General features: G+C 41.9%; 1 protein-coding gene and 1 long non-coding RNA gene across 6 annotated transcripts in view; one reads left to right on the top strand and one right to left on the bottom strand.

Annotated features, from left to right (window-relative positions):
• The window catches only part of NADK2 (NAD kinase 2, mitochondrial), a 32,797-nt gene that overhangs the window by 13,600 nt on the left and 1,854 nt on the right, over positions 1–17,343 (bottom strand). For 3 of the 5 annotated variants that reach the window (XM_054651729.2, XM_054651731.2, XM_054651728.2), the window contains exons 2-5: positions 3,577–3,665; positions 3,137–3,225; positions 1,528–1,609; positions 129–212 (exon numbers count right to left, since the gene is read on the bottom strand). In XM_054651729.2, the coding sequence (XP_054507704.1) occupies positions 129–212; positions 1,528–1,609; positions 3,137–3,225; positions 3,577–3,665 (344 nt within the window). Of the gene's footprint in view, positions 1–128; positions 213–1,527; positions 1,610–3,136; positions 3,226–3,576; positions 3,666–4,105; positions 4,346–17,343 lie in introns of those variants that run through there. The other 2 variants (XM_077171328.1, XM_054651730.2) reach the window with 2 other exon arrangements.
• Positions 4,505–7,513, top strand: LOC129132523 (uncharacterized). The gene is made up of 2 exons (XR_008535829.2): positions 4,505–5,269; positions 6,403–7,513. It is a non-coding gene; the product is annotated as an uncharacterized LOC129132523 (long non-coding RNA).

Raw genomic sequence — 17,343 nt, 5'->3', positions numbered from 1 at the left:
ATCTACACAGAATTCACAATTTGAGCCATTAAGAATTTACTAAGCTTCAGCTGCTTCTTAGGAATTGCATGATTAGGTGTTTCCCAATCCCTCTATGTTTTTGAAAACCAAAGATCAGTGAATCCTACCTGAACTCACCACGATAAAGCTTCTGTAATGCTTCAGGAAATGAGTATGTGTATCTCACAGGCAAGCACAGGTGGCCTTCTGATCTGGTAGCAAAAAATGACAATGAAAATTATAGTATTACTGTTCAGATTTGGTACCTTTGGAAAACAAAACAAAAATCTCCCTATGTGTTACATCTAGCAAAGCTACACTTCTTGGACCTTTAGGAATCTCTACTGTTCTTGCACAGTCCCACATCAGCAACAATACACTTCTCTCAGCTCCTGGAGTCTGTGTGTCTGAGACAAGCTATTTCTCCAACATTTCCCCTAAAAACTGTTCAGCTAATAATCCTGCAGGAGTATATAAGTATTAATGCAGTTCCTGTCACCATTCTAAGCAATTTAGGCTTAATAAACCTGGCAGGTGAGGGAAAAAAATCTTTCTCCATTTACACCCAAGTTAGCAACATGAACAGCTAAGCAACATACCTAAGAACAAAAGAATCTCATGTCAAAACTAGAAGACTAAACAGTGCTCCCTTCCACAAGTAATATGTGACAATTTGAAGGCACTTGTTATTTGAACCCTACTAGTCAGGCTTGAAAATGCAGAATAGCTACTCTGAGCATTTGAAAAGTTTTGGAAGAGAAGGTATTAAAGGAATTAAACATTTTGACCACCACCTCATGTACTAGGAATAAATTAACTGTCAATATCAAAAAAAGCAGAAATCACAAGCAGAATCTAAATCTGGACTTCTCAGCAGGCAGAGCTTTGGTGAATTCTGAGTTTCACTTGCCATCCATTTGAAGGTTATAGCAGCCAAGCAATACTAACACACTGTACCTACTGAGCTGTAAGATTGATGTGGGCAGGTGGGTGCAGCTTGTGCAGAGTTTATAATAGGACAGCTAAGTGCCAACAATTGGTTCAGGAGTTTTCTGAGGTATCTTATGGTTTACATTAAGAAACAACAGCAAACTTCTTCATCTGAGCCTCTACTGAATCCACCTTCTTCACAAAAAAATTAAGGTTTTGTGTGTTCAGACACCACACTTAACTGCTTTTACCAAGTCCTTCTTCCTAAGTTCTGTACTGCCATTCTAGCCTCAAACTTCTGGTTAGTAATACAAGTTAACTAGCTGCAAGTGCTGTTACATTGGTGTGTGAGAACATCTGTGGCACTGTAACACAGGCATGCTTGTCCAATACTACTTAATGTCCTCTCAGATGAGACAGGATAACTCCCTGTGCAAACTTCTCTAAAAAACCCAAAAGATTCCCTTGGTATCTACAACCCACTAAAACAGACATTTATGCTGTCAAATGCTACAGGTTTGCCTCATGTACCACAGAAACAGATGCACAGTGTGCCTAGTATTAAATAAAGCATTGTTTTCCCAAATTTGCTTTTACCTTTCAGGATCAGTATTTATTCCGATGACTGGTTTAAATTTATCAAAGACCTTACTGGCTGCCAACAACATTGTACCATCACCTACAAAGAAAACAGATCAAAAGTTAGTTTCACTTCACATTCTAGTACCCCAAACAGAATGTCCTCCAGCATTAGCATTATGTGCGTTTATATCAACAACAAATCAGGCAAGCTGGACAAAAATACAATAGGACAAAACTACTGACATCTTATCAAATAAGAGTAGTGACAATTGAATTTGAGATAGCAAACATGACTGGAAAAAGTACGATTTATCTGACAGCTATACATGCCCAGGCAACTGAACGTGGCAGAAGCAAGCTTTAAAAGAGATTTATGGGAATTTCTGTACATTTATCAGCAGGTAAGAGAAATTCTTTAGCAAAAGTAAATTTAGAAAGTATTGCTAAACAAAGCCACAGGAGACAGGAAACAAAACCAAATGTTACTGTGAGTCACATAAAAACAATGACTTTAGCTTCACCGCAGTTGTCCTTCTAAAAGGCAATTTAAAGGTCTTATTTGGCCCCAAACAGGCACACTTGGAAAAGAGGTCTTGGGTAAGTAGAAATCTCGGAATTAGAAATCTTTAAATGTACTGGTTTCTGCAGATATTGGTATTCTTTCCTGTCTGTTAAACAGAAAGAAAACTATAACCTCATTCAGTCTTTGCAAGAAGATATAAGCTCTGAACAGCACGAAGACATAAAGCTCTGAAAACCTCAGATGGTGTACTATTACTTCCCAGCTGCTTGCCTCAACCATGAAAAATTTTGCCAAAGACAAACTGGCACTTTGGGGAAGTTCTTTGAAATTCACAAGAGTGTGATAGGATGCTCCAGGAATAAACATTTCTACCCATTCTTCATGGTGCTCAGTACCTAAGGGCAAACTGGACTAGTGGGAAAGAGAAAGCTGTGGTCAAGCCTATTTTCCACAGATGAGTGAACACTACGTCAGAGCCCAGCAACACAAGGCTGTATTTGCAGCATATCCCAAAAAATAACACTGAATGAACTGCTGCAATCCAATATTAAAGATAAACAATCAGGTTAATTGCTCTGTTGGTTCATCTGGAAAACACTGATCAGTGGCACAAGATGCTCAGAAGCTGCAGACTTTTTACCTGTACCATCCAACTTGATACGCCAGTCACTGGATTAAGTGTGAAAGCAAGAAAGACAGTTTGAGCAAGGGGACCATGAGGTAGTATGTTAGTCTACACCTCACATCCCAAAAAAACAATGAGTAGATTTTAGGGCTACATAAAATTACATGACATCAAGAATTTTATCCTCTTTAGTTGAAAACTATAGTAAATTCCACAGTTTATATTGTTTCACACATGAAAAACTTTTTGAGCGGCCATGCACTGGGGTTCACTTCCATGGGCTACAATTTTAGGTACTAGAGGTAGACAAGATGGTCATAACCACTGCTTTTTATAAAATTTTCTGACAATCAGATTAGTACTTTGTTTTCAGAATGTGCATTATTTCCAGTTCCTTCAAACACTGCCAAGTATTTTTGAGAAACATATCTATGAAAACATACTGAAACAAATACTTCCCTTCCATAAAGTCATACCTCCTGCTGATATAACAGCATCTGCCCACCGAACTGTCTCTTCATTATACTCTCGACGCTTAACGAGACGAACTTCTATCCTTTCGTTCCTGTAAAGTTCAGAGAAAGTCTGAATTACAATATATAATGTTTCTTGTCACAGCCTTCCAGAAAGTTGTCATGCAGCTAAGGAGTAATTGCAATCATATTTGGCTTAAAAACACTTGACACACAAATCCTGTACCACCTTCTTGCTTACTTTTAAGACAATAATCAAACATGCTGGCCAACTGAACTGAGTCAGTTCACATGACGGCTCTTTCAGGAATGACTGCTCATCTGCACCTCTCTCTTTTTTTTCCTATTTTATTGGCATTCGTAACAGGAGGCTTCCTTTTGTTTTCACACGATCCATGGATATTTGCACTGTGTCTGAAATGTTCACACCCATGCACTCTTACCGTAAGCTGTCCACAACATGCTCCACGTTTTTTGTATGAATGCGATGCCGTTCCAGCAGACCAGCATAGTTAGATCCCTTCAAGGCAAGCTGTAAGACACAAATGGTATTTATAGAAGTACAGTAAGTGCTCTTGAGCAAAGCAAATAGAACCTATAAAAAAAGCACGCTATTTTCTCTCAGCAGAGATACATTCTTATAAGCCTTCCATTAATTACATTTCTATATACACAGCAGTCAGGTTATATTGACTAGTTCATTAAGTGAATCAAATGGCCACAGCAGTCAAGAATCACAGATACGCAAATAAGCACACTACATTGACTTCCATGCAACTTCAGACACTTTGCTCCTCCTGAATCTGCCAACTGATATAAAGACTACATGATTCCATATAGTTACACTAAGTATATTTCTGCCATGTGCTGAAACACCCAGTTAGCTCAGAGCTGTGCTTTAGAAAAGACAGACAAAAAAAGCAACAGGAATGACAATTAAGGAAACAGAGCCTGAAACACATCCAGCATTACCCTTCAAATTGTATTTGAGCTAAAATGGAAGACTGCCAAGTGCTGACAAAGGTGACATTTTCTCTGGATCAAAAAAAGCTTAAGGACAATCTACCTAATACATTTGATACTGTTCCCTGGATTTTATACCACATTTGTTAAACAAGTTGATAACAATAACAACAAGACAAACTCTGTAGGTGCATTCTAGTCTCATCCTTTCTGGAAAATGGAGAATTTGAATACTTAATTAATCTCAACACACTCTTCAGACCACAGAAACATTTTGCAGTTTATATAGATACAGTCATAAGCAGGCATGTGAGATTACTGACTTGTTGCAGATTAGTTTGGCAACAAGTTTTTGTGCGAGTAATTCAGTCACCATATGTTCCTTATCTTATTTAGCAGGGGGGGCCTCATCTGGGGCTGATGCTGCCAAACATGTGTGCGCATAGAGATAAAGAAAGTGAAAGAAAGAGGGTGCAAAGGATGTTAAGCAAAAGGAGTCTATAAATACATTCACAGTGAAATATATTTACAGCAGGCTCCTGATACTCCGTCTAGCCTGAATTATTCTACAATTACACTGTCACTGCTTCCTTTTCCCTGAACAGTTAAAACCAATTTATCAGCAGAGAAACAGAACTTCTCCTAGAGTTTGGCCAGAGGAATTCATCTGTGCCAGAAGCTCTAAGCAGCTACTTCCAGCAATTTATTCAAGTGCCTTTATTCAAAGTTTTATACCATTCCAAAAGAAAGTGGTGCCAGACAGCCTTGTCTAATCCCATTTTCATAGACTTCTCAACTCCATAGAGAAGGGGAGAGGACTGTCAGGATATGACAGTTGAAGTCAACCACAACCCAATACCCAGGAAATGAAATCTTTATTCATCTGACATCCATTCATGTCAAGAAATCCAAGCATGAGCTAAGCACATAAGATAGACTCAGCACCGAAGTAGTTACAGACAAGGATGTAACTGGCGGCTCTGGAACTGCACTGCTGTGTATTAACAATTGGCAATTAACTTGCAGGAACAAAATCTTTAGGTGGTCTTAGAGCTGGGATCAGGAAACCACTTCCAACAGAGACTCACAGGCTGCCTGGATGTATCAACAGCACTAAAGGAAGACAGTGGGAGCAGCTGCCTGCCAGCTATGCATGATCACACACAGACACAGGTATGTGGATGATCAGAAAACAGACAGATAAATATTGCAGGTTTTTCCAAAGCTTGTTCACATTGCTTTATTGGGATACAGGGTGTTATGTCCCATTAATTGCCTCTCACACTTAAATCCTTTGTTTCTTCTCCTGAGCTACAATGCCTGTGCACCCCAGACACCTCTTAGTCTTGCAGAGTCCATGGTGTAGCACTGGGAACTTGAATATTGCCCCTGTGGACTCTGGGGAGTGAAAGATTACACAGGGCTATGCTAGTTACAGCACAGCCCATTGCCAGCCTGCTGACAGCCTCCCATCATCCACTTGGAGGGGAAAGGAAAAGGCAGAAAGGAAAAAAGGAGGTATTTGCCTTCCATAGACACCTGCTGCTGAGCAGCATAGGTGTAATTTGCTAGAAGAATTTTCAATTGCATGTTCAAAGCACAAATTCATCTTGCCATACCACAAGAACAAGAAAACCACAATCAAACAATTTCCAAAAAACTAAAATCAGGTTCCTCTAGAAGTATCTGCAGTGAATGAAACAAGCACCTGACAAGCAGACTGCTGTGACAGCAGGCTTTTTTCAGGCTGCTGTTAGTTCCACACAAAATAGAAACCACAAACTCCATCTTGTAATTTTATGTACCTCATTTATTCGGCTCATATGTCAGCATGCTATTTTGCAACTTGATGGAAGAGAGCTTTTATCTCTGAACAATAACAATGTAATATTGTTATTGTTATATCAGTGGCAAGCCAACAGCTAGCATTTCCCTGGCATCACCAGAAGGAGAGGTATGAGTAGCACCACTGCTATGGAACAGGGTCTGCTCTGTAACTTACATTTGCCATAGCTGAGTTAAATTATTTCAGCAACAGCTTCAGAAAACAGAAGAGACTGATCAGCAAATAAACTATCAGTATTCTGACAACTGGATGAACCATTTCAGCAGCACTGTAGAACAGGCATTGAATGTGTATATCTCCTCTTTGAATTTACCTCTAGAACAACTAAGCACACATTACTAAGCAAGAAAAATGGAAGTTAGGGCCTTTAGTTTAAATGGCTGTGCTACATTTAAGGAGTTACTAAATTGTCCTGATTTGCAAAAGGCTCCGGAGATTACAACAGTCTGTTCATCTCCAGCTTCATTCTCCGTGTTCAAAGATAACTTGCAAGTTCATTCATCTAAGAACTGACAAAAGGGAAGCCCAACTGAGCCTGACCACAGTCAAGTATATCCAACAGGAATGCTAATCAGCAGCTGCTCTCACTTGACTGCTCCAAACAACCAGAGGAGTGCCTACAGTCCTTGTGGTCAGAAGCACAGAATCACGGAGCGGCTGAGCTAGAACAGACCTCTGGTCGAACCCCAAGCTCAAGCAGGGCCATCTGTCCAGATGTGGATGGCTTTAGAAGATGTTCACAGATGGAGCCTCTACCACATCTCTGGGCAAACTATGTCAGTGTCCAGTCACCCTCGCAGTGAAAAGGGTGTTCAGACAATGTTCAGACAGATGTACCTGTATTTCACTGCCTCTGCTCCTGCCTCATATCCAGCACCTGAGTGCCACTCTAAAACTATGACAAATGCTGCTGCTGGAAAGAGGTTTGCACTTAGGGCAAAGTGTAAGACCAAACTGAGAGCAGCATCTGCTTTTTATTTCAAAAAAGCTGAAGACAAAGATCAGGCAGTCCAGTTGCTGTGTGCATGACCACCTCCTTAAAGAGCCTTGAAGACACTTGGGATGTACAGACAGCACAAGGACAGCCTGGCTCTTAAGCACAATCATAAACCTATGCCAGGCTTGGCTTTTGTCAACTGACACCTCAAAAAGGCACAGAGGTATTAGATTCCGCATGAAGACAACTTTCAAGCTCTTCTTCCTTTGGAGTAACCTCTGATTTAGAATTAGGCCTGTTAATCTGACCTTAATACTACACAAAATAAAATGCAAGAATAAGCCTTCCTTCTGTAGTCTAAGCCTGCACCTCTGGCAAGTCCCAACTCATTTGGTTTAAACTGTGGGTCTGCTGTCCTTTAGTAATGTTTGCCCTGCAGGAACAATGTTGTACAGCAAGGACAAGGCTTCTAGACACAAATACAGAAGTCAACACAAGCCAAGTAATACCCACTGTTGTCTACATATGTGGATTATGACTCTTGATTTAGAAAATGGGAAAAGACATAGCTGAGACCTACTGGCATTGCTTATTAAGCATTAGGATAAAAGAGTATGTTCTCTCCATACAGTAACATGCATATTGTCTGGAGTGAATTTGTCAACTCAGCACCTTCTGCATCTCATCCTAGCAGAATCACAGAGTGATTTGGTTTGGAAGGGACCTTAAAGATGATCTAGATCCAGCCACCCTGTTCTAGGGAAGGAAACCTTTCACTAGACCAGGTTCCTTAGAGCTCCATCCAATCTGAACTTGGACACTTTGACAGACACTGCATTCACAAGTTCTCTGGGTAACCTGTGCCTGAGCCTCACTACCTTCACAGTAAAAAACTTCTTCCTAACAACTAAGCTGCTAATCTTCCCTCTTTCAGCTTAAAGCCATTCCCTTCATCCTATCAATACACTCACTGACAAAAGGTCCCTCTTCAGCTTTCCTGTGGAGTCCCTTCAGGTACTAGGAGGTGCTCTAAGCTCTCCTCAGAGCCTTCTCTTCTTGAGGCTGAACAGCTCAAACTGTCTTGTCCTCACAGGAGAGGTGCTCCAGCCTCGTGACCATCTTTGTGGTCCTCCCCTGGACTTATCCAGTAAGGTTAAATGGAACTTTTCCAATGTACTTTGGCCTTATGCGTATGCATATATACTCTCATTACTAGGCTTAAGCTTAATTTACAGCACTAACCTTCATGCAGTCTTAAACTGCACCAGGGTGAAGTTAATACCAATCACTTGTTTTACAACTGTTGGTCATTGAGGAGTTAAACTAAATGTCTGACTAGAAAGAAGAAGAAAAAAAAAAAAAATCCAAAAAAAACCCTAAACCCTAACAACAAAAAGCATAGATCTAGAAACAATTACTCTCTCAAATTTCCACAATGAACTTGCCCACACATGCACCCCAGCTGGAAAACAAGAACAGATCACTGCTTTACAATCTACCTGATTTCTACAGAAAGAACCACAAAATAATACAAACGGATTTAGAGATCAACAGCTGAATAGCAAAAATTTGAATTTTAACCTCAAGACAAAAATACAATGAGCACTAACATAACAATCTGTTTCTAAGCAAAGGATGGCACCTTAAGTCCTGTATTTTCAGAAACTGTCCCTTGAGATTTAACCATGTGTCCCAAGTATAGACAAAGTTAAGTGTTCAGTATTTGCTCTGCTTAAAAGAAACAAGATTTTGACAGACTTATAGAAAAAATATTTTTCTCAATACATTAAGGTTAGAACTAGAACAGCTTTGAATATAGGACATGTTTCAAGCCATACACTTCCCTTAGCATTCCTGACTAAACTTGACTTTCAATCAAAACTTCCTTAATTATCAAAGTCAGACTGTCAATCTACAGGCAAGTGATTATCCTGTTCTAGTGCTAATTACTTAAGACAAAGCTTGATCTGTCATGCTAAAAACAAATGCAATTTTCCTAAAAGGTCAGGCACACACTAAACTTCTGGATTTCTTAGGAGCTCTAATGAAATATTAAGCTTCTCTATTTGAAAATGTAAAAGTAATCCACATACAAGTACATAGGATTAAAGCATGGTGCAGCTTCTGAATCTTAGATAATAAAATGCCAACAACAAAACAGATACACAAACTGAGCAGCTAGCCTTAGCAGAACTTGCCCAACAGGAATCTGTACCTTGGAGACATATTTCAAGTGTCTCACAGAAAAGGGTCTCCTAGGGCAGGCAGAGCAAGCTTGAACCACAATGCTGAATGGTTAGCATTTGTACCAGCCATTAGCTGAACTGATGGGGGAGCTGAATTTGGTGGTTGCACACAACAGATATCCAGGCTTGGACATGACACTCACAGTAAGCACAGGACAGCACACCTACCCTTGATTTGTAGCAGAAAGTAAGTACCATTTGTACTTGGCTGTATTCACACCAGTGACAGCACATTTGCTGACAACACCAAGGCTTGGTGCAGTTGATACACTGGAGGGTGGAGGCGTCATCCATGGGACCCTGACAGGCTTGAGGGCTGGGTCTGTATAAACCTCATAAAATTCAACAAGGCCAAATGCAAGGGGCTGCATTTGGGCTGGGGCAATACCAATACTGGCTGTGGGATGAAGGGATTGAGACCAGCCATGGAGAAGGACTAGAAGGTGTTGGTGAACGGACAGCTGGACATGGCTCAGCAGTGTGAGCTCACCTCCCAGAAAGACACCCCAGGCTGCATCCAAAGCAGGCAGGGCAGGGAGGGGATTCTGCCCCTCTGCTCTGCTGAGACCCACCTGGAGCACTGCATCCAGCCCTGGGCTCCCAGCAGAGGAAGGGCATGGACCTGTCAGAGTGAGTATAGAGAAGAGACACAAAGAGGATCAGAGGACTGGAGAACCTCTTCTGTGAAGACAGTCTGAGAGAGATCCTTAATATTACTCCTTTCACAGAAGTTGCCTGACTTCTTAAAAGGGGAAATGTGGTCTAATTGTTCTTGCACTAGAAATAGTAAATGCATTATCAGATCTCATATAGTTTGGCTATAGATAAAGACTCAAGACAGTAAGGCAACCATATTTAGGAAAAAAAAAAGGTCTAATTTAAGTATTTACTGAAAAATTCCAGACTTATTGAATAACAACATTTGCTAAGTCACTGACTTAATGTAGCATATTGACCCTGACTGGCTGCATGCCAGGTGCTCACCAAAGCTGCTCTTATCACACCCTTTCACAATGAGATAGGAAAGAGAAAATGTAAGGAAAGGCTCAAAGTTGAGATAATGACAGGAAGAGAATACTCACCAGTTACCATCACAGACTAAACACACTCAGCTTTTGGAAATGAACTGAATTTATTATGAATCAAAATCAGGAGAGGATAATGAGAAGTAAAACAAATCTTAAAAACACCTTCCCTCCATCCCTCCAATTGTCCCAGCTCTCCCTCCTCTGCCCCTCAGCAGAACAGGGACATGAGCATAGGGTACACAGTCAGTTTGTCTTAAGTCGTTTTGGTCTCTGCTCAACTAGAGGAGCTCTTTTCCCCTGCTCCAGCCTGGGGGCTAGAGATATCCATAGGGGATTTTTCAAACACTTCTCCAGCATAATTCTTTTCCATGGGCTGCAGTTCTCCACAAACTACTCCAGTCTGGGTCCTCCACAGGGTGCAGTCCCTCAGGAACAGGCTGCTCCACTGTGGGCCCACATTGGGGTCACAGCTCCTGCCAGGAGCCTGCTCCAGTGAGGGGCTGCTCTCCACAGCTCCTGCCAGGAGCCTGCTCCAGTGAGGGGCTGCTCTGCACAGGCCACAGCTCCTGCCAGGAGCCTGCTCCAGTGAGGGGCTGCTCTGCACAGGCCACAGCTCCTGCCAGGAGCCTGCTCCAGTGAGGGGAGCTCTGCACAGGCCACAGCTCCTGCCAGGAGCCTGCTCCAGTGAGGGCTGCTCTGCACAGGCCACAGCTCCTGCCAGGAGCCTGCTCCAGTGAGGGCTGCTCTGCACAGGCCACAGCTCCTGCCAGGAGCCTGCTCCAGTGAGGGGCTGCTCTGCACAGGCCACAGCTCCTGCCAGGAGCCTGCTCCAGTGAGGGGCTGCTCTGCACAGCTCCTGCCAGGAGCCTGCTCCAGTGAGGGGCTGCTCTGCACAGGCCACAGCTCCTGCCAGGAGCCTGCTCCAGTGAGGGGCTGCTCTCCACAGCTCCTGCCAGGAGCCTGCTCCAGTGAGGGCTGCTCTGCACAGGCCACAGCTCCTGCCAGGAGCCTGCTCCAGTGAGGGGCTGGTCTCCACAGCTCCTGCCAGGAGCCTGCTCCAGTGAGGGCTGCTCTGCACAGGCCACAGCTCCTGCCAGGAGCCTGCTCCAGCACGGGTTTCCCATGGGGTCACAGCCTCCTTCAGGCACATCCACCTGCTCTGCTGTGGCTCCTCCAGGGGCTGCAGGTGGATCTCTGCTCCCCCCTGGGCCTGCAGGGCCTGCAGGGGCACAGCTGCCTCACCAAGGGCTGCACCAGGGGCTGCAGGGGAATCTCTGCTCTGGCTCCTGGAGCAGCTCCTGCCCCTCCTTCTTCACTGACCCTGTGTCTGCAGAGCTGTGCCTCTCACACACTCTCAATCCTCTCCTCTCTGAGAACAATTACATTTGCACAGTAATTTTTTTCCCCTCTTAAATATGTTACCAACTGAGTTGACAGTACCACCTCTAAATGGCTTGATCTGTGCTGGTGAGGGTCCATCTTGGATCCATCTGGCATTAGCTGTCAGACATGGAGGAAGCTTCTGGCAGCTTCTTACAGGAGCCACAGCTGCAGTCCTCCCCACTACCAAAACCTGGCCACACAAACCCAATACACTCAACCTTTTGCTATCAACAGGGCCAGTTTCAGTAGAATTATGTTGGCAGTACAGTTTGCAATTACAGTGTACAGTAATACAGTGGATTAACCCATTTTGGGATACCCAGCTCCTTTAAGGCCCTGCAGTCTAGTTCATTCAGACTTGCACAAGTGCTCTGAAACCCTCTCTAAAGTGAACCTTAAAACCAGTCTCAGTGAGCAGCTGCAGGTTCTGAATGAAGTTCAAATGCACTGGCTTCTGGTCATTTATTAGCTAAAAAAATCTAATCCATAAATACATTGTTTACAGGAAGGCTTTAATAATGAGTAAGCATCAGAGAAACCAATCAGGTTCCTGAAACAAACTCCTACTGTGGATCTGAAGTACCAAGGCTCAGGTTTACGTCTCCCATAAGGCCTTAAAACACAAATCAAGTTTTCCAATACAAACTGCTGTTGAGCTGCAAGCCATAGCATTAAATCCAATTCTTCCCCCCTTCCCAGGATTATTACACATTATACAGGCTCTAGCCACTTGCTTTTAAAAAAGTGTGCTAAGTTAACCAATGCAGTAAGTCAGTGCTTACCCCACAAGAAAGGCCAGAAGGCTGAAGTTACCTGACTAGGACTGATTTACTAACTTGCTGTCAGTTGCTCAGTATTTTTCCCAATATTGTTTCTGGCTATTTGCTATGTTTCCACCAGTTTGCTGCACCACCCCCCACACTGCAGAAGTCCAGAGGACTACTTTAGCTAGGAAATTTTTTCCTTATATTTTCCTCACTTTCTTCTTCAGTAATTTAGACCCCTCACTTCCATTACACCATCACGGCAAGCCTTCAAATGCTGCTGTACGCTAATGTATCTTCTGTAGAATAATGACTATGAAGTACAGATATTGTAGCATTTTATAAACCATTGCTTCTGTAATATGTGATTTAACTGCAACATTATGTTCCTGAAGCTTTACAGAAATGCTGCTTTAGGACAAGAGTTTGATGCATACATGAAAAAAAGTTTTAATGCCATGAACTGTTTTCTAATTGTTCATCCACCACATTAAAGCATTATTGTCATTTTAACCACATGTGAGGAATACACATAGTGGTTTGTAATTCAAAGGCTAAGGCAGAGCAAATTGTTTTTTTAACTATAAACAGTGGTAACTGCTTTCTTCACTAAAAGATCTCTAAAAAAACCTGTGTATTCCAGGCAATTCAATCATTCTCATTAATACAGCACAACACCAACACGATGCTGTACATCACAACTAACGAAGTACTTAAAGCCAGCATTAAAGTCACTTCCAAGAAGTAGCCTTCTTCAGCTGTATACAGCATAGTATGATTGGTGATACAGTCCCAGAAGTTTAATTTAGGTGAATTACACTGAAATCCCCTACTTTTATATCTATTTGCTATATGTGACTGAATATGCGACCATATACTTGAATAGTGTACTGGAAAAACAAATCTGACAAAAAAAAAAATTACTCCATCAATTTAATTGTTTCCATCATTTTCCAGACCCCTCTTAGAATAACAACATAGGAGGAATAATTTAATAAAGCAGATGCCAGTACAGTGACTTAACACTGATGCAAATATATCAAATTTTAAAGGTAAACAAATGAACACCATGTTTGTGTAACCTGAAAAGCATTTGCATACATCTCAGTTTCCAGTGGATTAGTTAAAAAATTTTATTTCTGAATAAGAAAAGTCTTTAGCTTTATGTAATCCTAGTGGAATATAACCTGTGTCTTGAATTCTGTATGCTTCAATTCACTAAAGGGAGTTAGTACTTCTTCCTCTTTTCAGGATAAGGAAGAGAATAGTAGAGTCCTAACAGTTTTAAAACACTTTATGTGCTCTGTAAAAGAACATCCACTGAAAAAATTCACATTACAAGGTAAGAAGAGATGGGCAGTCTGAGTTCAACAGAATAATGAAAAACTTCACAGTATCACCTCATTCATTAAGGAAGTTTCTACTTAAAAATACTACTTTCAAATATACTCTGTACATATGGATCCACAAGAGGACACAGGGTTAACTGCCCTCATACTTACTGATTTTCAGAAAAGCAACTTTTTTTTTAGTTGTCTACTAAATTACCAGATTTTATTTTAAAATTAGAATTCAGTTGAACTTTGAAGTTTGCATATTGCTTTTTCATTCTGCTGCCTTCTTTGCATTTGCAAAACTCAGTATTCTGAAAATATTTGACTACTTTCTAAATAAGTGTTTGAGAGGATCACAGGCATCAGCATTGGAGCACAGTCTTCTAAACCAGAAATCTAAGAACAAAATACCTGGATATTTTCCAAAACCGTATCTTCAGGTGGTGGTATGAGAGTTACAAGCCTGTAACACTAGTGCTCAGGAAAAGTAATTCAGAAGTGATACTGAAAGGGTATCTTTCACAACTTAATATAAAAAATAGCAGATAATTTTTTCTGTAATCAAAACCAAAAATCCATCACCTATCAAGGTAGAGGTAAAACAGTACATTTCCCACAAGAAGGAATTTTCTACGAGGCATAAAAACTTTTACTGCATGGACTAGCAACAACTGGTGCTGTACACATCTAAATTAGGAGCAGGAGGGTGGGAGGATAGTGTCCTGCTGCACACACCCCCCAGACCCCACCCACAGCTCTGCGGGGTTGTTGTGGCACACAACATAGGAGATCCAGCTGAAGCTCCCCTACCTGCTGGGCAACACTCCTTCCTTCCTTCCTGGCCAGCCCTGCTCAGGATGCTGCTGCTGCCCTACGCATCACACGTGCAAGTTCATATTGACCGCATTCAGGGGAGACAATATCCTGACAACAGGTTACCTCTTCCCTACCCAGACACTCGTTTTCTATAAAGCTGTATGAACTTCACATCACTGAGATTACCACCCCCAGCAATTAGTTGCAGTGGTCCAAAAGAGGCAAAACTTGTTCCAAACCTCCAACTTGCTCTCCCTTCCTGCTCCAAATAAAGACTCATAAACCAGCCACAACAGAATATCAACTCTAGTCCACACTGAATGACCTCCTTCCAACTAAGTCCAAGACAAACATAACTTTTCATATGACAAGACATTTTCAAAGATAATTAGAATTGTGTATGAAATGTATTTGGACAGGTAAATTTTTCACCTTCCCTAAATACCTTACAGCTGTGAGAAGTCAGCAACTTACCACATCTGCACTATCAAACCAAACAAAACCCAGAAGTCAGGAAACAAGCCCTATTACTGGGGCATTATATTCTCTTAGTTTACATAAGGACAACAGCAGCGGTTCCTCTGCATGGATTTACTGAGAGTGAAATAAACAGAACATGAAACAGCCTTCAGTACTAATTGACTGGATCATTCATTTTTGTAACTAGTCATATTTAGATGCCAATCCCAGTAAGCTAGGTCACAAGAAATGCAAATTGCTGTCACTTCTGGTAAGCAAACTGTTTGTAGGGACTTGGGAGAAAGATTAGTATAACTTAGAGTTGGTAACTGCAAGTTTTAGAAATCCAACAGCCCCTTAAATTTCATAAAGCAAAGGCAGCATTTAGTAGATCTGTAAAAGTAGCCCTTGCTCTCCGTCTTTCAACCATTAGTTTTGCTCTTCTGCTATCTGGACTGCTTCTTTACCTCTCCTATCTCTGTCTGCACAGAGAGAGAATATTTGAGTTCTGGAATTGTGACCCTGCAGCTTTGACTTTGCAACATTTCATAGTGTTTGTATAATACAACTCACATAGCATCCAAAAGTAAAGCCACAGAAGGGTTTAAGCTACAGGTGCCCAGGGCCTTTATGGCTTATTAGAAATGTCAGCCAGTCACCTCCATTACTGGTATTCTGCTTCTTGGAGGATACTGTGATTTATACTGTGCATATCATAGATAAAGACATATACCATGACCTCTATAATATTTTAGCACATATTGGTGTATGCCAATGATTCATCTTCAGCCTCCTTAAACATGAAACAAATCTCATTTCATTAGGATGAGTACCCAAAGGCACCATCATTTCTGCATTAAGTTACTTCCTGTATATTCAGCCTTAATACATAAACACACTGATTGAAACAGCTACTTTCAGGACTGCTTGTCTGTCTTGGTGACCAGGCAGAATAAGCCCCCAGTTTTCATTAATTGTGCTATACTGATATCTGAAGTTTCCAAGTACAGACATCAGCTATCTTCTAGAAACTTGCAAACATCTCTTTTGCTCACAACAGGCAAGGCAACAAGCCCAGGTATGGCTGCTCAAATCTAAACCTCAAACATTGCCTTGAAACTGAATTTCTGTATTTCAGATAGCTGGTGTCTGGACATCTGAAGGTCCATGACAGAGGATGACAGCACCATGCTCTTCCTTTCGTGCTTCTCCCTTACACTACAATCCTCCTCCAGGATCACCCAAGCCTGAGCCCCTACAGTGCAACCCACCACCAACAGGTCTGGGTCAGCCAGCAGCTCTGAGCGTCAAAGGAGCCCAACCTCTCCTGTGCTCTTTTGCTTTCACTCTTTGCCTGTATCCCCAACCTGAGGCTTTCATATGCACTCTCACCCTGCCTTCTGTGTGGCACTTCAACTGAGCTGCAAACCCAAAGACAGTGTGCCTGGGCTCATTTCTGAGATCAGCTGCCTTGGAGCAGCTTCCGAAGTCCCCCCAGGAGAAACAGAGACACAGGGAACATGGATTGCAGCTAACACCAGGGAGCAAAATGCATCGTGTTCCCAAGCTGCCCACAATGGCACTGTGGGGGAAAGACACTTCACAGCAATCACTCAGCTACAAAGTGATCTCTCCAACGGTGAGGATAAGAATCTTCTGAACTTTCAAGTAACATATTCAGTGAGGCTGCCATTAACTCATTCTGAGGAAAAAAGATCTGAGACCAGAGTCACAGCAAAACACAAATACTGAAATTTTTACAGGTTAGCTAAAAAATTTAAGAGATGGGCAGCAAGGATAATTCCTTTGCTCTCTTTTTTCTGATTCAAAAAATTCTGCAAGACCTTTTCAATGTGCTCTTGCACAAATCTTTGTATTCCCGCCCATACAGCAGGAGCTTAACTCAATATTGCTACACACATAGTTAGGCAAGTTGGGCTTTGTCTACCTGGCGACACCAACTTTTATTGCTGCAATTCCTCACAAGGCAGTATTTTAAGGGGAAAGGTAGATATTAAAAAAGCACCAGTCCTAGAAAAGAAATTCTAGAACTGTCACAAATACCAAGAATTATTGTGTACCTCTAAGTTTCTCCAAAAGGACAAACTTTAAGGTGTTTCTGCAACCATTATAATCACCGAGTTCACAGTTACTTCTTTAAAAATGCATACTGAGGGCAATACAGGTTACCAATCATGCAAAATACGCATTCTCACAAAAAAAGAAACTGCAGCTACCACACCATCCAGTCATGAGCACCTTAAGGGACGTGCAATGCTGCTCACTGATTCAGTGTCCCAGTCCTACCTGTACAGAAGCAGTTAGGGAAAAGTGACCAAACAAACCCAGTCTGCTTCTCCTGGGCTTAACTGCACACTGAGGACAACCTCTGTACTCAACAACAAGAAATAATTTCTCACAAATAGCTAAATGA

This window comes from Agelaius phoeniceus, chromosome Z (genome assembly GCF_051311805.1).
Source record: "Agelaius phoeniceus isolate bAgePho1 chromosome Z, bAgePho1.hap1, whole genome shotgun sequence".
Classification (NCBI taxonomy): domain Eukaryota; kingdom Metazoa; phylum Chordata; class Aves; order Passeriformes; family Icteridae; genus Agelaius; species Agelaius phoeniceus.
The sequence above is the reverse complement of the archived record's forward strand: the minus strand, read 5'-3'. Positions and strand labels throughout refer to the sequence as shown.